The following is a 17,151-nucleotide window of genomic DNA, read 5'->3' as shown; positions in this document are numbered from 1 at the left end:
ATTGTGCCTGGAAATTAGTATGCACTATGGAAATATTAGTAAATATTTCCTTGAATCCATCACAATGTTTATGCTCATGTTAAATGCTCAATAAATGCTTTTTGATGAAATGAATTCATCTTATGAAAACATTTGGAACTGGGGGATAGAAGTGACTACAAGTGGTAGCCTCTTGGTTGGAAATGGAAGGAACCATAAAGATCAATTCCCTTGAGCACAGGTATTACCTGCCTGCCCCGCTTTTGTTTTGTTAGTTGTTTGTTCCCTAGTTATGTGCACTGTGGTGGGATAAGGGCTGCCCCCACCAGGTGTCACTCAATGGAGGTTCTACTTGCTGTTTTTTAAGTGTAGGAAGAAGGCACAAGTCTACATCCTCAAACCCTGGAAGCATGGGCTGAGTTGGAAAGGAGACCCTGGCACCAGAGAACTTCATTCTCTGACTTCTCAGCACCTACTGCTTGTGAGGAGTTAGCAAGACAGCGGCTTTAGGATGGGTGTTATTTTGTTGAGTTGTTAGTAGGATGGGAACACGTGCAGGAAATTATTTAGATAAGATGTTAATATCAATGCAGATGTGGTATGCATTCTCACAGCATTTGTGGTTTTTTTGGGAACATACTCCTGAGTACCAAGAGTCACGAAGAAGCCACAGTGAAATCCCTTGAAACCCGCCCTCTCTCACAGACTTCAGGATGCCGGGGGATTGGCGGACCTCATTCATGAGAGCAGGCCCATCCTGCCTCATTGGCACCTCCGTGTGGGTTTTAGCTGAGGAGACTGATGGGCCAGACAAGCAGCTCCAACTGGGCCACGACGGAAGCCAGGATGCTATCCTTATTAGAAAGGCTCCACATTCAGTACAACTGGTAGAACCGCTGAGTTACCAGGGAGGTGTCAGGAAGCGCAGCCTGGGGGGCATCTAAAGGACAGCCGTATTCTCAACCATTGCCAAGACAGTCACACACACACCGACACAAACAGCTTCACTTCCTGGGTTTTTCCCTTCTCTATACTCCCGCGCACACACACGCGCGTGCCTCACGTACACTCTCTCAGTCAAAAGGGGGGCCTAGGGGAGACCTCATGGCTGAATCAAATGCTGGTTAATGCTGCTGCTTTTATTACACCAAAGGTCTTAACATTTATTTGGAGAGGAACACAAAACTTGGCATACTGGCATGCATTCTCTACAGCAGTTTTGGAGGAGCTCAAGATCACTGCGCCCCACACAGGAGAACGGCGCCGGAGGTGGCAGGGGGACTGTAGGTCCTTGATCTCTCCAGTCAGCAGACTACAGGGGCTTCACTACCACAGCAATCGAGGAATCTTGTGTGCTGGGCAGGTGTGTTTTCAACAGCTAAACAGGTGTGACAAGGGATCCAGGTGTGGGTGAGTCCCTAACACTTAGAGCCGAGAGTTATTTTGGGGTAAGTATATTCTCCCCAAACAGGTAGCACTGACTACAGGGGGGCATGCTTAGCACTGCATCTGAGCTCGGTTAAGCAACCAGGTGTCCTCAGTGAAGGGAAGCTTGGTTTCAAAGAAAGAATAAGACATGATGGTGCTGTCACAATAAGGCCACTAAAGTCACAGCGAACGAGGATCTCAAAGGAAGCTCTCACGACTACAGGAAAGCAGCTCTATCCTCTCTGACGTCAGGTGCCCCTCGCTGGGTAGGCACCTGCTCTGAGACCTTCACCTGGTCCTTTCTGAGCCGCACCACATCACTGAGCGCAACAGAGCAGAGGAGGGGGCCACACACGTTAAGGTCATGGGACATCACCACCAAGTGTGGCTGACTGTTGTTGGCAAATGTCTTGGATGCCTTTCCCGGTTGGGCTGGGTGCCTCTGTGTGTCTGGAGAGCTAATCTGAAAAGAGGCTGGCAAAGGACTTCCTCAAGCTCCGGATGGTCTCTGCCTTGGCTTCATCCTCATTGGCTGAAGACCGGAAGAAGGAGGACTCAGAGAAGCTGAAGGCATTTGTCAGGGACTGCGACTTGCTTGAAGATAAAAACCAGAGAGAACGTGAGAGGGTGGTGTTCCCAGTGAGGCAGGGAAGGATGGTGACACGAGGATACACGACCGGAAGGCCCACTCCCACCCCAGGGAGACTGGGTGACAGAGGAGAAAGCCAGCATGGGGCATGCTAGCAGGCCCCTGGGAGGTCCCTGTGCTCTTTTCTTTACCTGCTGTGCTGCTCAAACAGGAAAGGAGGGAGGCAGCGTGGGAGAGAGGGAGAAGGGGGAAAGAGAGAAGAGAAGGAAGGAGAAGGGAAAGAGGAGAAGAAGGGGTGGCTCAAGGCTCTTTCTTTCACTTAATGCTAAAGGGCCCACAGGCTAAATTTCAGAGCCCCAACTTGGCAAGAACTAATCCAGGAATCTCACACCCTTCCCGTTGGGTGAAACGTAGCAACCAGGGGCCGGTGGACTCTTGTGCTCTTTCTCATCAACTGTCCAGTAGTGGAGCCAGCATCAGAAGACCTGGGTCAAAGTCTTGGTCCCGCCTCTCACTCACTCTTGACCTTAGGAAGCCACGTGCCTCTCTGAGACTTGGTTTCTTGTTTGGTTTCTTAATTGTGTTATGTAGATGTCTGGTAAAATGATCTCTAGGCCTTTTCGGCTCTTTCTTTTTTGCTTTTTTCTCTGATTCTAAAAGAACCTTTTGACTTGGCACGAACTCTAACAACTCTATTTGGGCGTAATCGCCCTTGCAGCCTTCCTCAGAGGAGCCTGATATGAGGTCTGTGAGTTTCAGGGTGTCCAGGGGCAACAGAGATATACATCAGGCCTACACAAGGTTACTGGGTACTTTTCTAATGAAAAAACCCCAACTGCACATATTTTAGGGACCAATTTTTCCCTTGAGACACTAGTGAGTCAGAGAGAAAAACTGTGAAGGCAAGAAGGTGGAGGGGAGGCCAGGCCCAACACTGCAGGACAGGACACGTGGTCTGGCGTCTCCATGGCCGTCTTCTCTCCTTCTTGACTTCTGCTTGTCTCCTTCCTGCTGGTTCCTGGCTCCAGAACTCCTCTCCCGGTATCTCAGCGCTCCCAGCCCTCCCCTGAACTCGGACACAGCCCCAGAAACTCCCTTCTGCAGGGGCATGAGCCTGTCTCTTCTCCCGCAGTGGCTGAACAGGTGCCCTGCCTTTCACTGGGCCTGGGATGAGCCCCAACATGCTGGCCTCTGGGAGCGGCGACTCCTCGGCATGCACAGGCCGAGGGCACAGGTACAAGCCTCCCGCTTGTCATCAGAGGCTGGCTCGATTCAACAGCTTCAGCCCAAAGGCAGTGACAGCCCACAGGTCTGCCCTCAGACTGGGGCCAGAGTTGGCTCAAGAGAAGGTAAGCGAGATTAAAAAGTCAGCTGCAGAAAACGACTGGGTTGAGGGGAGGGTGTGAGGCAGGCGAGACATGAAATGTACCCTCGGCCAGAGCTGCGGAGCAAGGCCAGGGGACGGCCCTCCCATCACACAGGACTGGAAGATCCAGAGAAAGTGGTCATCTGGACCACCCGAGCCCTCATCCTGGCTCTGCCGCTAACTAGCAGAAGGGCTTTGACAAAATCAGATCTCTCTCAGCAGTGTTTTCTCATCTGTGCAGTGACTAGAGATGATCTGAGTGGCTCATCTGAGCCCCAAGCTCGACAGCTCCCTGTTCTCCGTCCCTGAGAGTTTCATCTCTTTACTGAGATGCACTCACGGAACGCTTCCGATCCCCCAGGCTGCGGCTGTCTGTGCTGACAGTCACGACAGAGGTCTGTGGTTGGGGACCTTGAAGAGAACCATCTCTGGTTCTTGGGGAGGGTGGAGCTGAGCACCCAGGTGCTGTCCCTGCCAAGGGCAGCTCTACTGTTCTCTAGGGGCCCTCAGTTCTGTCCTCTGAAGCAGGATAGTGTGACAGGGGTCTCTAGGGTTACTGTTGGGAATGAGCGAACCCAAGAGGATGGAGCTCCTCAGGGTCTCTTTACGGGCCTCTCCTCTGATGACCACACCAGAAAGCAACCTCCTTCTGACAAAGCTGAAGGTAAAAAGCCGAAATGGATTTAACTACTTCCCCCTTTTCCTTCTGGGGAGCCTTGCTGATTGGCACACCCTAAACTGTGAGTCAGAGGCAGAAAAGAGAATTAAATTTTTTTTTTTTTTTTTTAGAAAGAGAAAGACACATATACACACAGAGAAAAGGAATGGAAAAAAGAGTGGGAGGGAGGATTAAAAAAAAAAAAAAGCAACCCAAACCCTAAGCTCATACAAGAACGGGAGAGGGGGTAGTAACTGCTTTATTGCCACTCCCCAGGAAGAAAGGGGAGGGTTTGAGCTTCTAGCTAAACCTTAAGACTTTCACTTCCCTCTTTCTTGCCCTCCCCAATCAACCCAACCATGCCCCCCACAAAAAAACCCACCAAAACCCAAACCCCCAAAAAACCCCACAGAAATATCTTTAGGAGGAGGTCTGATTGAAGGTGCTTCCTAGCAGCTCTGGAGCCCAAGGCCTGAGAGGAGGGGCAGGAAGAGGGGAGGGGAGGAGCTGCTGAGTCGTCTCTTACTTGAGCTGTGGGTGAGGCTGGGGCTTCCGTGGTGGAGCAGCCGGGGGTGGCTGGACCTCTGCCAGGGAGCTGCCGCTGGAGGGTGCATCTCCGTGGGTGGTGGGGCCGCCCGGCCGCTGAAGAGCCGAGGAGGAGGAAGAAGAGGAGGAGGAGGAAGAAGAGGAAGGTGGCAGTGACGGTCCAGGGGGGAGCCGGCGTGGACGCAGCACCTTGCCTGGGGGTGGCATTCCTTGGGGTTGCCCAGGGCCCCCTAGGTTCAGTACAAGAAAAACTTCATAATTTAACCATATCAGAGGGTTTCCTTGTTAGAATCTATGTCCCAAAGGGTGTGGCTATTTAATCACCAAAGGATAAGCTCTATGACAAGAAGCCACCCGAGGCTCTGAAGGGCTCCAGAGCGGGCCCCTGGTTACCCTCAGACGTCGCCGCTACATGCTCCTCCTCAGACTCACAGCGACTCAGTCACAACAGAAGTCGGAGTACTGGGAAGAAGCCATGGGATGAGCGGCCCCCATCAGAGGTGAGCTCTCTTACGGAAGGGCCCCAGACCACAGGGACCACCCTTCTCCCCCAGAGGTTCCTCAGGTACAGGCCAACCTGGCCCACGGTGTACTAGGAGGTCTCAAGTTCCACACGGCACACACCGTGCAGGGCAGTGGAAAGAGCCCTGGTCTGGGGGTCAGAAAACCCAAGACATAGTCTATCAGCAGCTCCCTGAGCAAGTCAGCAGACTTCTCTGGACCTCGGTGTTTATAACCATCAAGCTGTTAAAAATTAAGACCTAGTCTTAGTTACCTTTCAAGAGAGTAGTGTTTCAAAGATGACAATGGACAAGAAAGTTCTTCAAAAAGTATTCTGTGCCTTATGATCATCGATGATCACTGACTTACATTGTGTTTTTGGAGTTGGCCTTAGTCTGTCCTGCTCCATGCCTGCAGGTCTGATTGCCATACCCCCAGCAGGGCTTCCTTGCAGCATTAACTCATGCCCATGACTAGGACCTTTCATGTCCAGTTGCCTCTTAGTACCATCCTCAGGGCCTCCAGTCCCTCCCAGGTGTATGTGGTGAAATTCTCCAGAAATCCAAGTCCCATTCTCTCCCTGGAGATGCTGTGAGTACCACTTGGCAAAGAAGAGGCCCCCCCCCAAAGGACCAGGATCCCCTTCTCCCAGCATGAGACAGAAAACCTTCTGGTGACCTGGAGATCTCATTTCTCAGTCTCAGTCCCAGAGTCCACGTTCACGTGCCCACTGGAAGGAGGTGGCTTACAGAAACTCAACGACAGCTAAGAGTTGTACTGTAACTTAGTTTTCTAGAAACACCAGGACACCTGTACCCTCTGGAGAGGCAGAACTGTATGTCTACACCATAGTACATCCATGATTTTAAGCCATTTTCCCCGCTACACGGCATGGACTCCACTTTATCATCAATGACCAATTAATACCAGGGTGAGTTACACATAAATAAGTAAATAAGTATATTAATGAAATTTTGCATGTTGAAGAAGTTCTAAGTTCAAATCAGAAAACTAGTGAAGATGATAGATTAGCAGAGCATTTCATATTAACCAGTTTTTGCCTTTTCCAAAGTTTGACATCATTTGTATCAGCATTTTCTTGTAAAGTACTGCAGGTTGATAGCTCAGCCTCTTGTACCAGAAACCTGAGTGCTTTCCCAACTGTACAGAGATGCTTGAATAGCCAGAAACTTTACAACTTAACACTGAAGACAGATATAACTTTTCCTTTATTGCACATTAAGCTGTACAAGAGTCACAGAAGAGAGGTACTTCAATCACACTTCCAGCATTGGCTGAGGTTCTCCCAGCTGGATGGTACAAAAAAAAGGCGACAACATCAGAAAAGAAATGGGTACAAAACACCTGAATGGCAATCCTATACTGTGACACGGATGCCCCAGGCCACAGAGTTGTCCTTAGCATGCTGCCCGAGGGCACAGGACAGTCAGGGTGTGCTGTCTGCTTGTGTTTGGCCCTGGGAGGGAGCCCTAGTCCCTTTCTCCCTCACCTGACAGACGGTGGCTGACACCACCCTGGAGCCTGACTAAGTTCACATGGCAGCTTCGTATTTGTGGCTCACAAATGTCACATGAAAAGCACCTGAATGTTCACACCGATCACATGCAAAGAAGCAACACCACTGTCAGCTCACCGCCGGGACAAAAATAAATTTAAAAAATAAAATGTGTTCCTCCATTCTGGGAAATGTTTCTTTATTCCTTTCTATCATTTCATCAGATTGGGAGGTATTTAAGGACCTGGTTCTTATGCAACACACCTGGAAGTGCTTAACTGCATATATATGTATATATTTACAACAGATCGACTACCATCAGCATCTACACCGTCTAAGGGAGGAATCGCGGACAAGAACATTCACACTCAGTGCATTTCCCTGTAGCTCAGAATTTGCCAGCAATCAAGACAGAAACCAGGGCACGTGCCCCTTGACACAGAAATCATGTTACACACCACCAACACCAGTTATTCCTCAAACTTGGCAATCCAGAAAGGTGACATGTCAGTACAGAAGTGAGAGGGAATGCAAAAGTAGCGCTAGAAGCACTTCTTCTAAAAGGCAAACTGCTGGCGTGAACTCCCACAGCCCATGGTGCTAGAGGAGGCCACTTGGTGCCCAATCCTGGTCTGGCCAGGACATGGCAAGATGAGGCACTGACCCGAGGCCTGGTCTAGTAACTGCCTCCTCATCCCTTCCCAGGAGCTGCATGTCGGAGGAAAGAGGACAAACGGGTGAGGGCTCTTGGTAAGAGCCACCGCTGTGGAACCACGGCCCCAAACACACAAGCTAAAATCTGAGACAGTCCCTCTCAGGAAAGATAAAGCTCTTCATTCTCTGGACTCCGGAGGGCTTTTGGAACAGATGACAACTAAAGCAGGTGCCCACCTCAGAGTTCTGGAGGCAGTGTACCCACTCGAGGGAAACGGGACAGTTTCGATTCGCTCCCATGTCGTGATGCCTCAGGAGAGGCCAAGAGAAGAATGGTTGAATCCTTCCCAGACTTTCAGTAGCTCCCTGCCTTCTATGTCCCAAATTGCTAAAGAATCATCTCTGTACACAGTAAGCTTTGGGGAAAACGAAGCAGCCTCAGTTCCACAGAAGCGCACAGACGGCCAATTCAGAAACGGCAAAGTAGAAACAACTTGGACTAAGATGAACACAGGGAAAATACTCACAAGTTCACTTTGATATTGCACATCAGCGGCCCCATTTTTTTTTTTTTTTTGTCTAATCTCATAGCTAATTCGTTAATAATAAAACGAAGGGTACACTGGGATGTCAAATACAGGACACATTCCTGGAAATAGCTTATTCTTTATATTTCATGTCATCACTAAAAACACAAGAGCTCTACAGGCACGGCCAGCTTATTCACATGAACTCAAATTTTAGCAAATAGCGAAAAAGATGGATGCCTTCAGATTCAACGGATGAAGCTATGGAAATTAGACCTCGAAAATCTCTTAAACTTCTATCTATTTACCCTAGTCATGCAGAAAGGAAGCAAAAAGCACAGTTCATTGAAGATCCCAAGCACACTCATGGAGGTAAGCAGGGGGTGGGGGGCAGTTTATCTGAGTCTGGGGGGAGAAGGAGGGGAGCTGGGTTTTATTTTGGTGGTCTTTGTGGCTCCCCTGTCCACCCCCCCAGTCCTATTTCACCCCACATTATGTCATTAAAATATACTATCAAACCACCCAGAAGCTAGTGACACTGAACTTGGGAGAGGCACAGTTCTTTTGTACACTGTTGACAAACAGCCCTGGAATCACAAGGTATACAGAGAAACATAAGTGGGCATTACAAGCACGAACAGGAACAGGTAAACCACCAGACAGAGGCGCTGACACTGCACAGGAAAAACACAGTCCAGTCAGCCTTGAAAAAACGCAGAAATGGCACCAGTGGGAGGGTCTGTTGCTCCCCTCCCCGCTTTCCTTTCTTTCCTTGTTTGTTTTTGGCTTAAAACTTCTGCTTTGAAAACTTAACTACCAATCACTTTAAGAAGCTTGGACTTGTTTTGGCCCTACTGCAATGCCATTACAGTCGAGAATATACTGTAAACAACCTTGGGGGGCTGGCCGCTGAGGTGGGGTCTTGCTCGAGTCCGGATCCTTAAGTGTTCCACTCTGGAAGACAAAAATGCAAAAGAGATACAAACAAAACTCCAAGCAGATTCCAAAGAGAAACCCTGTGGCTCTGTGGCAAGGCTGCAGAGGGATCTGGTGGGATCCAGCGGGATCTGGCCCAGGGGCTTCTGCTGTTCCGGAAACGCCTCAAAGGGACTCTCAGCCTCTGAGTTATTGCCGGGGCCCAAGTGGTCGCAGTCTGGGGCTTAGAACCACTCTGACAGGGGTGTCTGACACCTCCTTACCCTCTTTTCATTTCACTCCCTTGTAGACACTCTTTCAAGAAGCTCTGAGACTTCCAACAGCATCTGGTTTCTTCTCTGGGGGCTACCCAAGGCCCAGCTCCCCTGGCACTCACAGGCCCAGCTTCCTGAGGAAGGATCAACACCAAACTCCCTAGAGTGGCTGGAGTGCCAGCGGGGGCTGCACCAGGTGGCTAGCCTAGACTTGGCTCACTTCTGTGGAGTTAACTCTGGGGTGGGATCAGCTCTGAGGCTGACTCAGGGGTCAGAGCCACTCTTTGGGCTGGGCTGGAACTCCCACAGGGAGGGACTTGAAGGAGGGGGCAGTCTTTTGTGTCCCAGGACCCTCCTTAACCAGAGGGAAGGAGTAAGATGTTAATGTTTGTAAAAGTGCTCAAGGCCAAGCTGTTTTTCCCTCTCAAACAGCATAATTGCACTTTACCCAACAACGTGGCTCTCCTCCCAGGCTTCCTCTCCTCCCAGCTGTGATTCTGATTATGCCCCAAGGGGATCAAAGATGCACGTGACTTCAGTTTGTCTAACATTTGTACCAAAGGCAGTGAGCATTTGGAGCTTGAATTTGGCAAGCGGGAAACGCTCTATGAAGCCTGGGGGCTGCCGAGTGTGCACATGGTGATGTCAAAGAGGGAGATTTGGGGGCTTCCCTGGTGGCACAGTGGTTGAGAGTCCGCCTGCCGATGCAGGGGACACGGGTTCATGTCCCGGTCTGGGAGGATCCCACATGCCGCGGAGCATCTGGGCCCGTGAGCCATGGCCGCTGAGCCTCGGCGTCCGGAGCCTGTGCTCCGCAACGGGAGAGGCCACAACAGTGAGAGGCCCGTGTACCGCAAAAAAAAAAAAAAAAAAAAAGAGGGAGATTCGGAGGCAAGGCTGTGAGGGGCTCAGCGTGTCTTCAGCACACCCCAGTTCCTCTTTCACTGCTCCTCTCCCTTGTGACAGGCCCCCCCCACCCAGCCCTACTCCCACATTAAAACTGTTCCCCATTCCCATGGGCCTCCGATCTGGCCTACAGGCCCGTTTTCAGCTCCACTACTGGGAGAGCAGAAGCGCTACCCTCTCCAGTATTATGGTCTGTTAATGACAACAGCACTGCCTAAAATTGCTCTACCAAGAGGATTTCAGATAGGAGGAGGCAGGGGGCCTTTGAAATGTCCTTGGTGCCACTGCATCAGAGGGTGCCCATTCTATCTACAATCCCGACCACTTACAGATCACAGCAAGAACACCCACACTTCCTTTCCTTTCTTCCAAGGACTTTCATGGGATCCACGAGGTGGGTCTGAACCCCGGCAATGAAACACCCACACCCAATAAGCCAGCTAGAGCCCACACCATCCAGTCAGCAATCAAGACCCATCAGTTTTTCCTTCTTGGCATCTCCTCTTGACCAACTCTGGTCAGGCCTGTATCATTTCCTGTTTAGACTACTAGAATAGTCTCTCAAATCTTTAGTCTCTTCTCCAATCGATGTTCTGGATACCTATTATCCTCTTAAACCCCTTCTCTAATTGTATCAGTTTACTGCTCTAAATAATTTATAGCTAACACTATATAGTGCTGGGTAACATGATGGACAATTTTATGCAGTATTTCCCTTAAACCTCACAACAGCTCTACGAGGTATCAACATCCCTAATTTTTAGATAAGGAAACTGAGGGCCAACTAAGGCAGGTAATTTGCCCAGGGTCATACAGAGGCAACTGGCATGTGAGCCCAGGCAGTCTGACCTTCTCTTCCCATTGCCCGCAGGATGACGTCCACAGTCTTCAGGCTGACACCAGAAACCTGCTTCAGCACGGGTGGACTGGCCCTTCTAGCCTCTCTCCCTCATGTGCTAAGCCTACCTGACCCTTTACTGTTTATTCCCTAGTCTAGGCCACTCCAGTGTTTATGCTAAGTACCCTCCAGAAATACCTTTTCTCCTTTTCTACCAATCCAGCCCAACACATCCTGGAGGTCTAAGTCAAATTCTACCTCATCCATGAACTCTCTCCTCTGATTGTCCCTTTCAATTCTGATCTCCTCTCTGAAGTCCTATAATAGCTCTTAATAGACTGTCTTACTATCCTGAAGACTGGGATGGTGCTTCTAGGGAGGCTGCCAGATCCTTGAGGGCATGGGCTATGAGTCTTCATCTTCTCATGAATTCCTAACAATTACAGTGCCCATTTTTTTCCAAAGAAAAATTGGGATATATGGTCTGATATGGTAACTATTTAATAAAAAGGTAAAAATACTTAAACTTGGGAGTATTTCGGAAAATTGAAGACTATCGCCATTTTACCAATGTCATCGAGCACAGGACTGAGCACATAAGAGGTCCTTGATAAATGCTTCTTAGATAAATGACCAGGCGACAACAGTGAAGTCCCAAACGGAGTAGAGCGTACGTCTTTTATGAGGAAAATGCTATTAAACCATAGATGTGAAGCCACCGTATTTGATGTCAACTCTGATGGGCAGCTCTGAAAATGCTCCGGTTAGTGAATTAAACATGAGGCCTGCTACATGTGCCTGCATATTAGGTGCAGAAGGGAAAGTCAAAACAAGTCTCAAAGCAGCAGAAATTGTTTCCTTTTCTTACATCAAGCCTGAGTAATCCAGTCATGGTAGGGATACTTCAGTCCCAAGAGCTCTTTCCCATTGTGAGCTCTTCTTTCTTTTGGCCTGGCTGCCAACTGGAAGAGAAGTCTGCAGGATGGTGTTTGGTAATTAATGGGCGCACAGGACACCAGGGCTGCCTTTTTACCCAAGCTGGGTGCCAACCCCACCCAACACACACACACCCACACCCACACACACACACACACACACACACTGCTGTTGGGTCTCCAATAGTAAGTCTTTAAGATTGGGCAGCAGAGTGACTGAGGAATTTGGGCTTTGGGGTTAGGAAGACGGTGGGTTAAATCTCAATCTCCCACTTACTAGCTTTGTGACATCGGGCAAGTCATTTTCCCCCCTGCACCTGCCTTTCTTCAAATGGTTTCTATGATATAAAGTGAGGTTACCTATTTATCTACCTACTTACCTACCTACCTATCTATCTATTGAGACATCTATCGAGATATCTATAAGTACCTGTTCCTGGCAGGTGCTACAAAAGATATGACAAATGATGGTAATGGTGATGCTGACGGGGCCTTTTCCTCTGAAGCTTTGTTGCTTCTTAGGTCTCACTCTCATAATGGAATACCACCTCATACAGTTTGTGCAGCCACTAGGGGCATTTGCCAGTCCCCTCCGCCAGGGCCTCACTTTGTACCACTGACAGCTGCCAATGATTCACCTCAGACACTGATCAAGAGTAGCTTAAGATGCTCTCCTCCCAGAGAATTGTTATTTTCAGAGATGGTTATGGAAGACCATAGGACACAAGGGCAGAAGAAGGGCCAGTGGGCAAAAGCTCCAAAAGGTAGACTTTCACTTACAGGAGGAACTTCCTATAGTAAAAACAGTGGAAGAGGTTGTCTTGGGAGATGGGTATGTTCCTGCAGAGGCTAGAGAATTACCTGACAAAGATACAGTAGGGAATATTCCTTTATTGAATATGAAATAGATTAGATGAACACTACAGTTTATCTTCCAACTCTGAGAACCTATGAGTCCAGGAAAAACTTTTAAAATCCCACAGATTTAAGCTCTGATGGGGAAACTCACAGCATGAGCTGATAGGGGTAGTCATACCATGAAGCCTGGTCCTGGCTCTCCTCAGCCTCAGAAATATACAAACGAGACACCCAAGGATGAACTGAGCCCAAAAGTTCCCTTCCAAAAGCTTCAGGGGAAGAGCTCCCAGAAACTTCCTTTGCACTGGAGCCTGGGAATGTGCCTTGGCCACCCCTGTCTGGCGCCTAGGGAGCTTCTCCTGCCCCCGCCCCCTGGAGCCTGTGGACTGAAGACTTCCCAGGGGTTATGGGAGCCAGGAGAGTCCCCCAGGACTGTCCCTTGCCAGGCTGAGACTCTCTGGCCCTGCCTACAAGCCTTCTGTCTGCTGGGGCTGGGGGCCTATTCCCTATGGGGTTTGGCTACCATGGAATCTGTCTCCAGTCACCAAGAGCCGCCTGGGATGCCGCATTCCACAGAAGTCTGGCCACTCTGGCGTCACTGCCAAAGTCTGGCCTGTAGCCAGCCCACAGCAGGAACTCAGGGCCAGATTGAGCTGCAGCATTTCCCTCAGGAAGCTGAGTTGACTCAAACAGGTAAGAATGTGAGATCCGATGCTTGTGCCCAGCTGCACACAAAAAAGGAGAACAAATGGCCTTAGAGCTGCATAAGGAAAACCCCCAAACAACCCTGGGCTTAGAGAAAGACGACAGGCTCAGAGGGTGTCAGCTTGTAATGCTGCTGCCAAAAATGTGATGCAGCTGGAGGTGCATCAGTGTCCCAGCGAGGGGAGGTCACAGGTCCACTGCTCTTTTGGCTGATAAGCCTCACAAGAGAGCACTGTAATCATCAGTTCTGGGTACCTTTTTTAAAGTGGACACCAGTGGAATAAAATGGGTACATGGAGCAGACAGGATGGTGAGAAGTGTGAAATGACATCTTTCCTCATGGGACTTTGGGCAAGTTACTCAATCTCTGAGTCTCAGTTTCCCAAATGAGCCAAGTCTAAGGATTAAATGCCATAACTGGGGAAGCCTCCAGGACTGAATAGAAGATCAAAGTTAGTCAAATGTAAATCTGATCAAGGTCAAGGGCTGGTGTGGATAGTAGTGAGCCTCCTGGCGTTAGTGTTTAAGCAGAGCCTGGACAAACTGTCAGAGATGCTGTGGATGGGCTCTTGCAGTCGCAGGCAGGCAACTTCTGCAGGATCTTCTGGCTCTGGGCTTCCATGAAGCCCTTCATACACTTTTCGGTTCTTTAGGTGTCTGCGGTATGAGACAAGGCCTCCTTAGCTGTGGAGTCCTGAGCCCAGCGAGAACGCAGGGAGGTGTCCTGCAGGCACAGGCTTTGAGGGGAGTGTGCTGCTGCTCCCCACCCAAGCCGACTGGGCTCGGGTCCCGCTATGCTGAGGCCACTGGCCTTAGTGACCAGGGAAGCCAGGGAGAGGAGAGCAGGAGAGAGCTGGTGAAGCACGGGTGCCTCCAGGTTGGGAGGTCCAGCACGGGGCTGTATGAGGAGGAGGGCGAGGGTTCCCCCCACACAGCACAAGGGCCAGCTCTCTCCATTCTTACCATCTGTATGCTCTGGTGGAGCATCAAAAGGGCACAGGGCAGGTTACTGCAGAGCGTCCTTGGAACTGGGGACCAGAAGATCCAGCTCTCCTGCTTATAAGCTGTGTGACCTTGGACAAATCATTGGCATTCTCTTTGCTGATATGTAAAACAGAGTCAGAAATACCAGCTCAAACCGTCTCACGTAAAGGTTGTGAGGCTTAAAATAATGGCTGTGCTTTGTAAGTCATAAAGTGCCAGGTAAAGTAATGATATGAGCATCATTACTATTATGTGAATAATAGTTATCAATCCAAAGGAATGACGCTTTAATGGTAGGATTTCATGCATCAGTGGAGAAGATATTGTTGGGTGGTTTCCTGTCACCTGGTGCACAGTAGTTTAGGGTGGGCGGGGTAGGATGTGGACTCTGGACTAAGCTGTGCCGTGCCCCCTGTGTATCACTGACTTGTCCCAGCGAGGTCCCTGAAGATGCAGAAAAGTCACTTCAAAAGCAGTAAATGGGGCTTCCCTGGTGGCGCAGTGGTTGGGAGTCCACCTGCCGATGCAGGGGACACGGGTTCTTGCCCCGGTCCGGGAGGATCCCACGTGCCGCGGAGCATCTGGGCCCGTGAGCCATGGCCGTTGAGCCTGCGCGTCCGGAGCCTGTGCTCCGCAATGGGAGAGGCCACAACAGTGAGAGGCCCACATACCGCAAAAAAAAAAAAAAAAAAAAAAAAGCAGTAAATGTCAGCTCTTGAGCTGACTGGAAAGGAAAGCACGGGTCTGGGCGAGAAACCAAGTCCACGGTTGAGGGTTTGTGGGGTTTTGCCAAAGGCACCTTTAATTTGCCATCCTGTGGCTTTCAACAGACAAGCTGGGAGAGGGGAGCTCCTATCTAAGGTCCCAGCAGGCTGGAAAGCTGAGGAAGGAAAGACATTGACTCAACTCTTGAGAGCTGCTGGCCTGAGTCCAGCTGCCCCACCATGGAGGAAAGCCTGTGCTTGCTCAGCATATCTGAGACAGGAAATTGAGAAAGGGTCTCAGGGTCTGGCCCCAGGAAAGAGGCCAGGCCAAGCGCCTCGCCGGACACGCCACAGGGCTATTCTGATCAGCTCCCCAGGCCCCACTCCCCCGGTCCAGGACCCCAGGGGGAATGAGGCAGCGGGAAGGAATGTGGTCGGGAGGCTGTAGGTTCAGCCAGAGCAAAGGGGACAGCGTGTTTTCAGGCACCTTGGGACCTTTCTGGGATCACTCCTGCAGTCCCCAGTGCCCAGCTGCCTTCTTCTGAAAGGGTATAAAAGGCACCCAAGAATGAGCTCCTCCTTTTGTGAGGGGAATTGCTGCTCCAAGGGCAGCACTCATCGGATTGGAGCCCTCCCATAATCAGTGATTTCCTAACGACACAAGAAATGTCCTGTGGGCCGGTCCATGAGACCTATGGGGACCCAGAGGGCCAGGTCACCCGAGGTCAGAATGTCAGCTACAAGTGATTAAAGATGTCCCTTAAAAGTTAAGACAGCCCCAAAACAGTCAGTTTCCCTGAATAGTCTGTTAAGGGACCTGGTCACTAGTGACTTTATCTGAACCTGCCTCAAATCTCACATTTTCAGCTTATACTCACAGGGGAACAAATTCCCTAAAGCAGTCCAGCTGTGGGAAGCAGGAAGGCCTTTCTTTGAAATTTACTTCTTCTAAACTGAATGAAGCCCTCTTAGTCCCGTGTTTGGGATCTGAGTTGTGTTTCCTCCTTAACTGCATGGCCCTTTAGACTCCAATGAAACCCCTTCTCAATCTTGGTCTCCTGGTACTCAAGAGACTTCATCTTTATGAGCTCTTTGTAGCTTGAAAGACCTGGCTGGAAAGGTTTTTGAGTATGTCTTTAGACCAGAGAGCCAGTGAAAAAGGACTTGCATAATGCCCCGGCAGAGGCCAGAGGTTATCAGGCCTCAGTCCTTCAATTCGGAACACTCATCACTGCCTTTCCCAGGTCTGTGGCTAGCACACGGCCTGGATCACAGCATCTTAGATCTGGAAGGAGATTTTTAAAAGCTGCCTGTTCCAACAGCCCTAGCCCCCAGCCCAGCATTTCACAATGTGCTGACAAGTGGCTTGGACATCAGCAGTGACGCGGCAGCCACATACCGCTTTCCCGAGCAGCCATTTCCTCTCTTAGCATCAGAGACTTTACTCACGTCTTCCAGTAGGTTTGCCTTTGGCACCAGTTCTGCCTGCCCCATGACAGCTGCTGGAGAGCTGAAGATACTGAGTCATGGGCTCCTTGAGACTACTGCTGCTTCACGACAGCCCCTTTAACTTTTACTCATAGAACAGATCTGCCAAATGCCTCAACCTCTAGGTCTCTCTCCTCTGAGCACTGTCCAGTTAGAGTTCGTCCTTGTTATGCTGTGACCCTCAGACTGGAAGCAACATTGGAGGTGTGCTCTGATCAGCTCAGGATCGGGGAGGAGCCTCATCTTCCTCCTGGACACATTATGTGTATTAATGTTTCCAAAGGCTGAATCTTAGAATCACTCCTCATGGGTCTAACCCATAGCCAAATAGAAAGCCAATGGTGTCTGAAATCCCTTCATTAGCAATTCAGCCCTTTGGCTGTGGAAGATTTTACAGGAAAATAAAAAGGGAGCCATGTAATGGGAAATGAAAACAGACTAGCCGCATGAAGAGCCCTAGGACACCACCTCTGTCGGCATGACCTGAAAGCTCTGTCCACCTGCAGTTCTCTCCCTGGTTCCCCCGAGTCTCAGAAGTAGCACCTCTCCAGAGCCCCAGGATGTAAGGCCCAGCTCAGATTCCAGATGACAGACCCCAGGATCAGTGAGTGTGACGGAGACTGGAGAGCAGGCCTACAGGGAGGAGGTTCTGTAGGTAAATAGCCTAGAGGCTTTGGCCACCACTGGCCACCAGGTGTCACTGCCACCTTGAGAACAGTATCCCTAAGGCACTCCAGAGTAGAGGGTCCTTTGCCATGGCCAACTCTCAGGGCAGCCCT

The 17,151-nt window shown here is 50.1% G+C and overlaps 1 protein-coding gene across 1 annotated transcript in view; it reads right to left on the bottom strand.

Moving 5' to 3' along the window:
• Window positions 1-1,159: 1,159 nt before the first annotated feature.
• Window positions 1,160-17,151, bottom strand: part of SYN2 (synapsin II) — a 172,855-nt gene continuing 156,863 nt past the window's right edge. The window contains exons 11-13 of the mRNA XM_060109559.1: window positions 8,658-8,718; window positions 4,547-4,796; window positions 1,160-2,001 (exon numbers count right to left, since the gene is read on the bottom strand). Coding sequence (XP_059965542.1) covers window positions 1,866-2,001; window positions 4,547-4,796; window positions 8,658-8,718 — 447 coding nt within the window. The 3' untranslated portion in view covers window positions 1,160-1,865. The remainder of the gene's footprint in view (window positions 2,002-4,546; window positions 4,797-8,657; window positions 8,719-17,151) is intronic.

Source organism: Mesoplodon densirostris, chromosome 10, assembly GCF_025265405.1.
Source record: "Mesoplodon densirostris isolate mMesDen1 chromosome 10, mMesDen1 primary haplotype, whole genome shotgun sequence".
Lineage (NCBI taxonomy): Eukaryota > Metazoa > Chordata > Mammalia > Artiodactyla > Ziphiidae > Mesoplodon > Mesoplodon densirostris.
The sequence above is the reverse complement of the archived record's forward strand: the minus strand, read 5'-3'. Positions and strand labels throughout refer to the sequence as shown.